This window comes from Nelumbo nucifera, chromosome 2, assembly GCF_055504915.1.
Source record: "Nelumbo nucifera cultivar China Antique chromosome 2, China Antique-T2T, whole genome shotgun sequence".
Lineage (NCBI taxonomy): Eukaryota > Viridiplantae > Streptophyta > Magnoliopsida > Proteales > Nelumbonaceae > Nelumbo > Nelumbo nucifera.
In genome coordinates, this window is record NC_142650.1 from 82896633 (window position 1) to 82910925 (window position 14293).

The 14293-nt window shown below is 41.0% G+C and overlaps 2 protein-coding genes and 1 non-coding gene across 3 annotated transcripts; 1 reads left to right on the forward strand and 2 right to left on the reverse strand.

The window, feature by feature from the left end:
* Positions 1-277: 277 nt before the first annotated feature.
* On the reverse strand, positions 278-6090 carry LOC104589245 (uncharacterized). The gene is made up of 4 exons (XM_019196307.2): positions 5508-6090; positions 4075-5105; positions 3555-3977; positions 278-376 (listed from the first exon to the last, which is right to left on the reverse strand). Exons 1-4 carry the CDS (start codon positions 6088-6090, stop codon positions 278-280), a joined length of 2136 nt encoding a protein of 711 aa, XP_019051852.2.
* Positions 6091-6363: 273 nt separating this feature from the next.
* LOC148802383 (uncharacterized) lies at positions 6364-6946 on the reverse strand. Its single transcript, XM_088897886.1, has 2 exons — positions 6749-6946; positions 6364-6699 (listed from the first exon to the last, which is right to left on the reverse strand). The coding sequence occupies exons 1-2, from the start codon at positions 6944-6946 to the stop codon at positions 6364-6366; spliced, it is 534 nt and encodes a 177-aa protein (XP_088754012.1).
* LOC148802384 (small nucleolar RNA R71) lies at positions 6629-6737 on the forward strand. Its single transcript, XR_016083243.1, has one exon. It is a non-coding gene; the product is annotated as a small nucleolar RNA R71 (small nucleolar RNA).
* Positions 6947-14293: the final 7347 nt, after the last annotated feature.

The window sequence follows — 14293 nt, forward strand, 5'->3', positions numbered from 1 at the left end:
CATTCCAGTGGGATCAATGCTCGTCTAGGTATACAGTTGATGGGGTAGGCAATGTTCCATCCGCTATATATGATTTTAGGCACTGACCATTGACCTTAAATGTGCCTTGTGTCGAGTGAGTGACCTCTACAGCTCCATGAGAGAAAACTTGTGATATGGTGAAAGGTCCAGACCACCGCGATTTTAGCTTACCCGGAAACAACCGGAGGCGTGAGTTATATAATAGTACTTGCTGTCCTACCTGAAAGTCACGCCTCAATAAATATTTGTCATGCCATCATTTGGTTCTTTGCTTATAGATCTTGGCATTCTCATAGGCTGCAAGTCTAAATTCATCCATCTCATTGAGTTGCATTCGTCTCTGTGCACCTGTGGCCTGCAAATCAAAATTTAAGAGTTTTAGGGACCAATACGCTTTATGCTTAAGTTCAACCGGTAAATGACATGGTTTGCCAAAGACCAACCTATATGGGGACATGCCAATAGGTGTTTTGTATGCAGTCCTTATGCCCACAATGCATCCTCCAACTTGACGGACCAGTCCTTTCTTGAAGAGTCTACCGTCTTCTCCAAAATTCTTTTTAATTCCCTGTTAGCTAATTCGACTTGGCCACTAGTTTGAGGGTGATATGGGGTTGCTGTTAGACAGTTTTGTATGCCCTTAGCTTCAATCATTTTGATGTACTTTTGTTATTTAGTGGAAATAAATAAAGTACATGTTTGATTCATGTTGTTTGGTTTAATTCTGTGTAAAACCCTAAAACTGGACATTTGTAGAGACTCATGTTAGTTTTAAATGTTCACAGCCGCTGGATAAGTCTAGGGAGATTTATCCTGCCAAGGCTGATACTGGTGTGCCACCAAGTGTTGGGATGGCCTGTCTCAGCCATCAGGGTAAGACCCGAGGCACATACAGCATGGGATTACTTGAATCCTTGAACCGGACCAGATTTCCAGTCTTGCCCTGGACCTTGGAGATAGATGGGCAAAACTGGAAAGTTACACCTGACCCCTAGACTCGATTATGACACTTCACTAGGTGTTGGATCAGGCTACCTTTGATATGCCAATCAGTGAGATCCTTAGTGGGGATCAAAACCTGGGTATGTTGGGGCAGTTTGAGAATTCATCTGAGTGGGTGGTCATAGTGACAGAATCAGCCACTTTGTCGGACAAAGGGTAATGATCGGGAATGCACTCTCTCTGATGGAAACCAAACTGCCGGCAATTGATTTCAATCGTTGGAATTTTGTTTTTGCAAAATTAATATATTTACATATATATGTACGGTTTCAAAATGTTTGCAAATGGTTTTAATTCCCGGGATCCATGTGAGAGGAGAGTGCGGCACTGTTCCTTGCAGCCGAGGGAGAGGTCCTCTCTTGTCGGGCAGTGCTTGATCATTAAGGGCTGAGAGGTTAAGTGTAAGACCATTTAGGATAATACCTGATGGGCTAATCTTGCACCTGCCCACAGTCCCTGGGTTTTTATAAGATGGCTTGGCCCAGGGACCACTTAATGTAAGTGTTGGGCCCATAGGGTTCATACGATGGACTCAAGGGGTTCATTGAGATTTTCAGTGAATTTGGCTGGGCCTTGTATTAAAGGCTGGGCCGAACCCATGTGGCTGGTGTGTAGATCAATGCTTGGGTCCCACGCCATACAAAGAAGCCCAACTGGGCAGCAGATTGGAAACTAATTAAACACTGAATACTTAATGGGCCAAAAGCCCATTTCGAGGTGGGCTGATATGATCACCCATCAATGGGGCGAATTTGAGATTGAAGTTAGCAAAAAGGATTGGGCTCTTAGCCTTATCCACTCTTAGAGACCAAATTCAAATCAGATTTGAATCTGGTAACCTCCTGATAAGATCAGGAGTAAGCTAACTCTATCTGGGAAAGGGATTAAGATTATCCCCTATCCAAATACTGATTTGGATTGGGATAACTCCTAATTAGGAGATTTCTTAATCAAGAAGAAAAGAGAGGAGATATCTTCGAATGAACCAAGAGAGGGAAATCAGATTTCGATCCAAGAGGTTCTGGTAAGCAAGAAAGGTTCCTGCGAATTGAGATTAGATCTCATTCTCTCCAGAAAAGAAAACAATTCAGCTTTTTCGTTTCTGGAAATCTCCTCCTGCCGCCGCCATCTGCATTGTTGCAAGATTTGATCTTTGCAGAAAAGAAAGTCAAGAAACCAGTTCTTGACATCAGTCTTGCAAGAAAGACTGAAAGAATTCAGTGTTCAGTACATCCAGGGGATTCTTGTGAAGGATCCAGTGTGTAGGACGCACCCTGCTGGTTCTGTTCCATCCACAGCTGTGTCATCTTCAGCAGGGACAGATCTTGGAGCATTCTTTGGGCGTGAACACCAACTTTGGGAGATACTGCTTCTCCGGATCAGGTATAATCCTCCCATTTATCTTTTGGTACAGATCTGGTTTGATTAGGGTTCAAGTAGATCCTTGAATATTGTATTCTAAATTCAGGGAATATGATTCCCAGTTGGGAGAAGGTAGGAAATTTTTGAAATTCGCCCCACCCATTCCGCAACCTTTATGGCGTCCATTAGATGGATCCTACCATTCTTTCAGTTGCTAATTTATGTGTAACACCATATTTTTGCATTAGCCGCTCAAATTGGGTGTTGCAGAAATGAGTTCCCCTATCACTAATTATGGCGCGGGGTGTGCCGAATCGGGTGAATAGTTTCTTAAGGAATTGGGCTACTCTCCTAGAGTCATTTGTGGGTAAAGCCATGGCTTCCACCCATTTGGACACATAGTCAACAACAACTAGGATGTATTTATTTCCAAAAGAATTTGGGAAAGGTCCCATAAAGTCAATACCCCATACGTCAAAGATTTCACATATTCATATGTTAGTGAGAGGCATTTCATTTTGTTGAGAGATGTTACATGTCCTTTGGCATTGGTCACATGTGGACACATACCTGTGAGTATCCTTGAACAAGGTAGGCCAATAGAAACCTGATTGTAACACCTTGGCTATTCCATGGTTGGCTCCAAAATGGCCTCCTGCTTCTCAGTCATGGCAGTATTGGAGTACCGACTCCATCTCCTCGTCGGGGACACACCTCCGAATGATCTGATCTGCACAAAGCTTATACAAAAAGGGGTCCTCCCACAAATACTATTTCACATCAGAGAAGAATTTCTTCCTCTGCTGATATGAAAAATTAGGAAGGAGGACGTTTCCTATGAGATAGTTTGCAAAATCAGCATACCAAGGGGATGTATCTACCTGAACTGAATAGAGTTGTTCGTCCGGAAACTCATCTCGGAGGGTGCTGGTCATCTTCCCTCCCAAATCTGAATCCTCTAACCAGGAGAGATGGTCCGCGGCCAGGTTCTCGGTGCTTTTCTTATCACGGATTTTGACATCAAATTCTTGCAACAACAGAGTTCACCTGATCAGCCTTGGCTTTGCATCCTTCTTTGCAAGTAGATGTCTGAGTGCCGAGTGATCTGTATACACAATAACCTTGGACAAGATTAGATATGAATGAAATTTATCAAAAGCAAAAATTACCGCTAGTAGTTCCTTTTCCGTCGTGGTGTAATTCTGTTGAGCTCCATTCAAGGTCCTGCTAGCATAGTAAATTGGTTGGAAATGTTTGTTCACTCTTTGTTCTAGAACGGATCCAACTACTGAATCACTCGCATCGCACATCAACTCAAAATGGAGTGTCCAATCCGATGCTATTATGATTGGGGCATTAATCAGTTTGTCCTTCAAGATGTTGTACGCTTCCAGGCATTCCTTTGTGAAAAAATCAAAGGGCACATCTTTCTGCAGCAAATTGGACAATGGCTTAGCTATCTTGTACAAATCCTTGATGAACCTTCTATAGAATCCTGCGTGTCCCAAGAAGATTCTCACAGACCAGACGGATGTTGGTGGTGGCAACTTCTCAATTGTCTCCACCTTGGCTCTATCAACCTCTATCCCTCTCTGTGAAACCTTGTGTCCAAGCACAATACCTTCTTGCACCATGAAGTGGCATTTTTCCCAGTTCAGCATTAAATGGGTCCTTGCAACACTTGAGTACCTTTTCCAAGTTATGTAGATATGCATCGAAGGAAGAGCCAAAGACCGAAAAGTCATCCATGAAAATCTCCATGAAGTTCTCCACCATATCAAAAAATATAGCCATCATGCACCTCTGAAATGTTGTTGGAGAATTGCATAAACTGAATGGCATCCTCCTGTAAGCAAAGGTGTCGTAAGGACATGTGAAGGTGGTCTTCTCCTGATCTTCGGGTGAAATTGGTATCTGATTGTACCCCGAGTACTCATCTAGGAAACAATAGAACTCATGACCAGCTAGCCTCTCTAGCATTTGATCGATGAAGGGTAGAGGGAAATGATCCTTGTGTGTGGCTTCGTTTAGTCTTTTGTAATCAATGCACACACACCACCCGGTAACCATCCTAGTCGGTATGAGTTTATTCTTCGCATTCGGTACCACAGTCATGCCTCCTTTCTTCAGCACTACTTGGACGGGGCTCACCCATGAACTGTCAGAGATCGGATAGATAATGCCTGCGTCTAACAGCTTGATGACTTCTGCCTTCACCACATCCTTCATGTTCAGGTTCAGGCGTCTTTGGGGATGAACCATGGGCTTGCTTCCATCCTCCATCAGAATTTTGTGAGTGCATATGGGCGGGTTGATACCCTTGATATCTACTACCTTCCAAGCTAGAGCTGTCTTGTGTTCCCGTAGCACCCGTAACAGTTTTTCCTTCTGCAAAGGGGTCAAGGCTGCTGATATGATCACTGGTAGGGCTGATGGTGCTTCTAAGAAGGCATACTCTAGAAGTGGTGAGAGTTGCTTCAGCTCAAGGGTGGGCGGCTCTTCGATTGAAGACTTGCTTTCTGGCATCGAGGGTCTGTCCAAGCTCTCCAACTTGATGAACCCCTTTCCTTGAAACTGAGGATTGGCATTCAGGTATGCCAACATGCTTTGAATTTCTTCCTTTTCTCCCATTAAGGCTTCTCCTTCTTGTATGCATAGCTCAAGGAGATCGGCCAACCTGTTAACCTGAAAACACCCACCAACCACATAATCAATGACATCTATCATATAACATGAATCATCACTAGAAGGTGCATGTTTCATAGCATCAGACATTTTAAAAATTACTTCCTCATCTTGAATCCTAAGGCTGAGTTGCCCTTGTTGGGCATCAATCATTGCCTTTCCTGTAGCTGGGAAGGGTCGCCCTAGGATAAGTGGGACGTCAACGTCCTCTTCCATGTCTAACACTATGAAGTTAACGGGAAAAATAAATTTGTCAACCTTAACAAGTGCATCTTCTTCTATGATTCCCCTAGGATGCTTGATGGACCTATCAACTAATTGCAATGCAATTCTAGTGGGTTAGGGTTCACCCAACCCTAATTTCTTAAAAATAGAATAGGGCATCAGATTTATACTAGCTCCTAAATCACACAATGCCTTATTAATCCTTAAACTACCTATAGTGCAAGGAATAGTGAAATTGCCTAAATCTTTCAGTTTCTGAGGCAGCTTGTTGAGGAGGATTGCTAAGCATTCTTCATTCAGTGCAACTATAGCCACGTCTCCCAATTTCCTTTTGTTCGCCAAGATTTCCTTAAGGAACTTTGCATAATGCGGCATCTGGGCTAAGGCATCTGCAAAAGGAATGTTAATATGCAAACTCTTGAAAATTTCAAGAAACTCATCGAATTCCTTTTCCATTTTGTGTTGCTTAAGCCTATTAGGAAATGGCAGTTGTGGCTTTTGGCTTGTCTCTTTCCTTGAATCAGCCTGCTCTTCCTCCTTTTCTCCAGTTTCTAGGGTTGCACCCGTCTTACCTTCTTCCTTTGTTTTCTTCTCCACCTCTTGCAGCTCCTTACCACTCCTCAAGGTAATGGCTTGCACTTGTTCCCTTGGATTTGCTTCTGTATTGCTGGGCAAGGTACCTTGGACTCTAGAAGATATCATCTGTGCCAACTGCCCCACTTGAGTCTCCAAATTCTTGATCGATGCCTCTTGATTTTGAAATCTTGTTTCTGCACATGATATGAACTTTGTCATTAGCTCCTCTAGATTAGATTTCTTTTCTGGCTGAGTGAAATTTTGAGGGAGGGGTTTCACCGCATTTTGATTTGACCAAGACAGATTGGGGTGATTCCTCCATCCGGGGTTAAAGGCACGAGGATAGTGATTGCCTTGTTGCCTTTGCAAATTCCCTACGAAATCTACTTGCTTGGGGGACTACATGAACTGATTTCCAACTTGGCATTTGGTGCTGATATGACCTCCCCCACACCATTGACAGGCTACGGCCTGAACATGTATGGCTGCCAACTACATTTCATCGATCTTCTTGCTGAGGGCACCGATTTGTGCAGATAGTGCTGTATAGGTGTCTACATTGTGATGGCCGGGTTGTCTCCTAACTTGGGCTCTCTCGGAATGCCACTGATAATTATTTGCAGCCATTTCCTCAATAAGTGCATGGGCAACTTCAGGGGTCTTGTTGTTAATGGATCCCCCAGCTGCAGCGTCCATAATGGTTTTGTTTGCTTTAGTCAATCCATTGTAGAACGTTTGAACTTGGAGCCATACGAGAAGTCCATGATGAGGGACCTTCCTCTGTAATTCTTTGTAATGCTCCCATGACTCATACAATGATTCCCCATCCTGCTGAGAGAAAGTGGTGATATCATCCCATTGTGCTTGAATGTGTCACATATCTCCAAGAAGTGGCGATGTGAGTGTTCAGATCTTCATTAGCCAAGCCGTAGAACTGAACTGTGTTCTGGATCATCTGAATGATTGTTGGTTTGATCTCAAAGTTGTTAGCAGCTATTGCTGGTCTCACAATGCTCGAGGCTGCCCCGGTGAGGGTTGGTTTGGCATAGTCCATCATAGTCCTTTGCTCGGCCATGTTTGTACTTTAAGCTTTCCCTTGCTTAGAAGCTCTAAGGCGACGGTGGAGAGTTTGTTCAATCTCTGAATCGTAGATGATGCTCTCCTTTTCACTTCTGCGTGTCATAAACTGAACAAGTCAAAGTCATAAAGATACTAATACACACATATCATGAACATATTGTACAAAATCATATTAACAACAGTAGATGGTTCCTAATATTGTTGTGATAATCCGCGGCAACGGCACCAAAAACTTGATGCGTTTAGATTACACTAGCAAGTGCACAAGCCGATCAAGTAATATACTGATGAGTAGAGTATCGTTCCCATAGGGATTAATCCAACAATTACTAGTACTGAATCAACCTTTTGTTCTCTGACAATCCGAAAGGTTAAACAAAGAAAAACTTAACTCCTAATTAGCAAATTATCCTAAGTATTCTTGGATCAAACCGCCTTAAATGATGAGAGGAAGTGCTTCATGAAAATAATAGCAGAACCGGTTCAGCAATTACACCATTAAGCTATCCAACTGAAGTTGAATTCAGTCATGGGTTGGCTAATTCCTAATTGTATGAGCAGCCTCTTTCGAGCACAGCCCACTCTATCTATGAGCAACAACTCTTATATTTCTATCAAGAATTTAATCGCCATAGATGCATTAAGGACAAATAATTCAAAGGAAATCAATTCTTGCTGAATGAATGCCAAATGAATCATGCATATTATCTCTAAGATACATTCAATCCGTTTTCTTGATCAGTTGATCTTATTACCTAAACCCATTCTCAAGAAATTTAAATAATCCAAGAAACAATAATAGTTCAGCCAAAACTACTCTTATAATCGAAAACCCTAATCAAGAAATCCCACGACTGAATTGCTCTAAATCGGATTAGCTTAAAATATTAATTACAAATCTGAATTAACACCCATCATAGTTCGCATAATAGAAAGAAAGAAAGAAATATTCAACAAGAAAAACCCTAATTGAATCTAGGTTACCAAATTCGTAGAATCAAAGAAGAAGACAACTTAGGAATTCTGCATCAATCTTCAATCTCCTCTCCAATTCGCCTTCAGCAACCTTGTGATCCTTCTCCCAGCACTTCTCCTCTTCATTCTTGTGTCAAGGGGTCAAACCCTAACTTCCTCTCTTTCTTTTTCTTTTATACTTTTCTTTGCAGCCTTTGGATTAGAGTCCTCCTCCTTTCTAATTCTGCTAAAGTCAGCCGCCTTTTGAAGCCTCCCATAGGGCTGCGGTTGGGCCTTTCTCCTTGGTGGCCGAAGTCCTCCTCTTGGTGGGTCGAAGTCCTCCCCTTGGTGCCATATCACCATGTATTATGTTCTCTTAATCCTAAATTGTCCCAAATTCCCAATTTTCTGAAATTCAGCTCAATTAGGGTAAAAATCATTAAGAATCATCATCAAAACCATGTATAAAGCAATAAAAATAATGTGTAGCATGCGCACACATCAAGTGCTCACCCATCATATTTGTGAACGCCAAGGTACCGTGAGAGAGTCTTCCATTTTATTATAGGCCTCTCCCACATCGGTCTATGATGCCCCTTTCATCTTATGAAACAATCCAACAGATCCAACAACAAATGGATAACCCAATTTTATGGTGCATTTCCTCATTACTGAATGCCAAGGTACCATGAGAGAGTCTTCCATTTTATATCATCATTCATGAACGCCAAGGTACCGTGAGAGAGTCTTCCATGTTAATGATTGAAAGCCTTTAGAGAGTTCATTATATGAATCTCCCTATCACATGCACTCATATTTCAGTGGAGGGAACGAAATATTACGCCCTAATTTTATTTAGGTTAAACCAAAGTGGCTCCACTGGCTTTTATAAAGCTAGATTTAGATGGGCTCTAAACGGCTTGGGTTCCGCACGGTTCCTCTTGGGGAGGAAGCTGGTGTGGGGCCCACCATGAAGGGAGACCATCCAATGATCTTAAGGACACCATGGCAATGATGTGCATTCAGCCATGGTGTGCGTAAGAGCCACTATCGAATCAGCATAGGCCAAGTACTTATGGCCCATGAACGTTGCACACCACACATCCATACATCACATGCATGAACAACATAATTGATCCAATCAATTAAATAACTGTAATGCCCATAAGTTTTTAAAATATTACTGATTAATATTATCTAGGTATATGGGCTGAATTGCAAAGAGCAGTTCGGCCCATATAGCTTTTATGCTGAAATGGGCTAAAGCAGTTTTAACGCTGAATTGCATCTTGCAATTAACCATCAACTCTTGGACCCATATGTAAAAAATTAGGGCTGAGAACAGCCCCCATCGAACCACAGATTCGGTCCAACCAGTTTGGTCCAATCTGGTTCGAATGGGTCTAGGGTTTGATTTTTAATTTGAGATTTAATTCAAGAATGATGATATAAAATTAAATAACTGATACAAGACAATCAAGAATCAATAGGAGGGCTGTTTGTAGGACTGCTACCCTGCAAAACAAAAATTATATCGCAACATGCAATTTCCAAAACTGCAAATCGCAGATGGCTGAACCCAAATCTGCCAAAATTTATCCTCTGCACAATCTGCTTCATCTTCGAATGAAATAAAATAGAAAACCTATTTTCTATTAACATTACATCAGAATTAAATTCCTATACATTCCGTCTAAAAATTAAAAATAATTAATTACGGACCAAGAATGAAAAGAACAACAGGTGCGGAGATTTCTTGCGCCATTAAAGAATTCGATCTCCCTCGTACGAACAGCCCAAAAATCAAGAAAAATATATAGAACAATTCTAAATATAAATATGATTTAAAAAGATTTAATTTCAGATCAATCACCCAAAAACTGGGAACCAATTTCCCAGAAAACGCTAACTGCGCAAATCGGGTAGAACGCCTTCTGCCCATTTGCGTAGATCAAGATCTGATTTAATTTGGTTCAATATTTGAATCTGGTTCTGATATCACTGGAGGGATGAGAGATCCATCATATGTATGACCGAACCCTACAGGAAGGTTGGGTGAAATCTCAAAAATTTCTCTCTCTCCCATGTGGGAATGCGATTCCCACATCTGAAACAAAACTGGACCAGATCTAAAACCAAAAGGGAGTAGAGGGATATACCTGCTATGGAGTAATAGTAAACCCCCAATGAAGGTGTTCACGCCCAAGGAGAAGACGAAAGACTTTCCACCGAAGATGACATGGTGCGAGGTGAAGTAGAATCAGCAGGACGGTTCTTCAGCAAGAACCAAATTCTTCAGCAAGAATATGATGGAGGACTGGTGAGCACGACTTCAGATTGCCTTTTCTAACAAAGGGCAATATCAAGAACTATTCTTGATCACTCCCACTGGTGGAGATCGAACTGGGTAGGGCGGCAAGAGCAGGAACAAGAGCAGAAGATAGAAGCAGTCGAACTGTATATTGTCTTCCCTCTTAATTCAGCAGACTATCTGTGATTTTTGTTGTATGCCTGTGGGTTCGCCCTGCTCTCCTATTTATAGTTTTAAAGAGAGGTTCTCCTAATCTCATTAGAAGTTTCCTAATCCAAATCTTTTATTTGGATATAGACTCTCTTTAAGAGATAAGGATAATCTCTTATCTTATTTGTAGATAAAGATCAACCTTCCTAATCTAATTAGGAGTTTCCTGATCCAAATCTTTATTTGGATATGGACTCTTTAAGTGGATAGGGATAATCCCTTATCCTATCTGCTGATCTAAATCCCAGAACCGCTCTCTTTTAATTAATCTTATTAAGTCAGTTTGAATTGGGCTTTAGGCTCATTAAGTCCATGTGCTCACTAGCCCTCTTAATCTGCTACCCAGTTGGCTATCCTTGTATGGCATGGGACCCAAACATTGATCTACACATCAACCACATGGGTTCAGCCCAGCCTTTGTTACAAGGCCTGGCCGAATTCACTGTAGGAGACAATGAACCCTTGTGTCCAACACCATGGACTCTTAATGGGCCCAACATTTACACTAAAATGGTCCTTGGGTCAAGCCACCTTATAAAAACCCAAGGACTGTGGGTAGATTGAAGATTATCCCATCAGGTATTACCCTCAATGGTTTTACACTTAACCTCTCAGCCCATAATGATCAAACACTGGTCGACAAGAGATGACCTCTCCCTTGGCTGCAAGGTACAATGTTGCACTCTCTACTCACATGGATCCCGGGAATTAAAACCTTTTGCAAACATTTTGAAACCATAATATATATATGTATATCTTTATATAAATATATTTTGCAAAACAAATTTCAATGGTTGAAATCAACTGCTGTCAGTTTAGGTTTCCATCAAAGAGAGTGCATCCCTGATCATTCACTTTGTTCGACAAAGGGGCTGATCCTGTCACTATGATCACCCACTCAGATGAATTCTCAGACTATCCCAACATACACAGGTTTTGACCCCCTCTAAGGATCTCACTGATTGGCATATCAAAGACAACACAATCCAACACCTAGTGTAGTATCATAATCGAATCTAGGGGTCAAGTGTAACATTCTAGTTTTGCCCATCTATCTCCAAGGTCCAGGGCAATACTGGAATTCTGGTCCGGTTCAGGGTTTCAAGAAAACCCACACCGCATGTACCTCATGTCTCACCCTGGCAGGTGAGACAAGCCACCCCAACCAACTTGGCCACACATCAGTGTCAACCTTGGCAAGATAAATCTCCCCAGCTCTATCCAATGGCTATCAAGATTCTAAACTAACACGAGTCTCATATGTATCCAGTTTAAGGGTATTACATAGAAACACACCATAATAACATGAATCAAATATGTACTTTATTCATTTACATTAAATGTCATAATGTACATCATTTTGATTGAAACTAAGGGCATACACTGTCTAACAAGTAGCGGGACTCGAATCCACATTTCTGATGGGACCAGCCAGTTTAACGTACCAACTGAGCCACCACTAATTAGTTGGTCATTCTTGATCAAGATTCCTTGTGCCATTCATCTATTAGCCCGCACATCGCACGGGCCCCATTAGTACATAAAAATAAATAAATAACTACTTGAACTATTTATGATTCTAAATTATTGATCGTAAGATGAATCTACTAGAACTTATCCCCTTCTCTTTTTTATTCAAAGGGATCTTATACAAGTAACATCTATTTTGGAACACCTAGAAAGAAGCAAAGTAATTAGGGGATCTCCTCCTGTTTCTTCTTATTATTTCATAGATTCCTATTAGTAGATGCGTTTTTAGAATTAATCCTCAATTCCTCCACTCCACCAGTTTAGGAAACACAAAACTTATCCCAATAAACAAATTCAATCTAATACAAGGTCAAGAACACATGTTCATACTAGAAAAAAGAGACAATGAAAAAGCCCTAGTAAGCACTGTAGATATGAAGCAATTAAACCATCATGAACACTAATCCAAGGCTGAAATCATGTATTTAAGAAAATCAGTCCTACCCTTACTCCCTACAATGAACTAATTAACAAGAAAGAAAAAAGAAGACAAAGAGAAACTAATAAATCCAACAAAACCAAAATCCTACAAACCCATCTTCCTGTATCCTTAAAAAATAGATGATCAATAAAAGACACAATACACATAAGTTCAGTCTAGATTATTTTACTACACCAATACACAAAGAAAATAGCAAAAGCATGATAAGCAAAAACACGCCTCTATGTAGCTTTCTTCCAAACAGTTAAAGGGCTACGTGGGAGTGTTTTGAAGATCAAACGGACTGATAATGCTAGAGGAGCTTCTCACGTCTTTGACACCAAAGAGAATACGAAAATGTGATGACAAACTTGGGAAGTTGGCACTCCAACCTTTGTGCCGAACTGAAGGGGATCCTCCTAATTTCTTCTTCCTCTAGTTTCTCTCTTCTTCTTGCTACCACTGAACTGAGAACAATGAAGGCTTCTTTATTTTTCTTTCTTATTTTCTCTCTTGTAACAGTTTTTGGAAGAGTGGATGGAGTGGGGGATGAGAAGGGAGAAAGGGATTTCGGTTGAGAACCTTGCAATGCAAAGAAGAAGAGGGGAGAGAGAGAGAGAGAGAGAGAGAGAGGGAGAGATTTTCATTTTCAGCTCTTTGGGACATTGGGGAGGGTCAAGAATAAAGGTTTGTTCAAAATTTTAGTGGAGAAGTGAGAGAGATTTGTCTAGGTTCGAAATTTGGTCTTTCTTGGAGTTAAAAAGGTTGTATTCCATTCTAGCGTATGTCCCTTAAAAGAAACAAACTTTGCATTTCTTTAGAAAGGGGTGGGGAGTGTTTTGAGACTTCTAAAAAAGGATAGGGGAACCTAGGGTTTCTAAAAAGTGAGGGCTTATCCTAGGGCCAAAAATTAATGGGGAAAGGTGTGGGAAATCCTAGGGCTATGGAGAGTAGACCTATTCATGGGTTGGGTCAGGCTAGGTTTAGGTCGGGCTTTGCCTATGTATCAATAGAATATATTCAGGCCCGAGCCCGAGCCCGACCCGACTATCGGGCCTAGGTCTTAAGCCAAGTAGGGCCGGATTCAGGATGGGCTTTACCTATCTATCAACAAAATACATTCAAGCCCAAGCTCGAGCCCAACTCACCATTGGGCCTAGGTCTTGAGCCTGAGCCTAACCCTCATATAAAGCCCTAAGCCTAGGCTCGATCACAATTTTGAAAATAGAATTTTTTTCTTTTTTATTTAATAAAAAAGTGTTTTGTTTATATTAAAATCCCTCAAAACTCAAAAATAATAAAAGATCTCACTATTACATGAAAAAATAGAAGAAAAACACAGAAAAATATTATATATAATTTTTATTAAATAAAATATGTTTTTATTATATAATATATGTTATCAAGTCGGGCCTAGGCTTAGGTCAGGCCATAGGGCCTAAAATAATGTCCAAGCTCGACTAAGATTTGGTCGGGCCGGGCTGGCCCGTCGGGCTACCCGACTCATGAATATGTCTATTGAAGAGTATCAGATAATAAGGGTAGTTTATTTGCAATCTTTTTAAATGAAGGGTAAAATAGTCATTTTGTGGTCTAAAATTTGACAGATCATCAATTGGAAGGCTTTGATGGGCTTTAGAGGAATCAGATGATGCGCTACAATGGTGATCTCCAATTTGGAGAGTACCGGGTAACGAGAGTGGTCTATTTAAAATCTTTTTAAACAAAGGGTAACACAATCATTTTAAGGTTTGAAATTTGACAGATCGTCAATTGAGAGGCTTTGATGGGTTTTGGAGGCATCAGATGATGCATTCGAATTTCAAGAGTATTAGGCAATGAATGTAGTTTATTTGGAATCTTTTTAAATGAGGGGTAAAATAATCATTTTAAGGTCTGAAATTTAGTGGATGAGC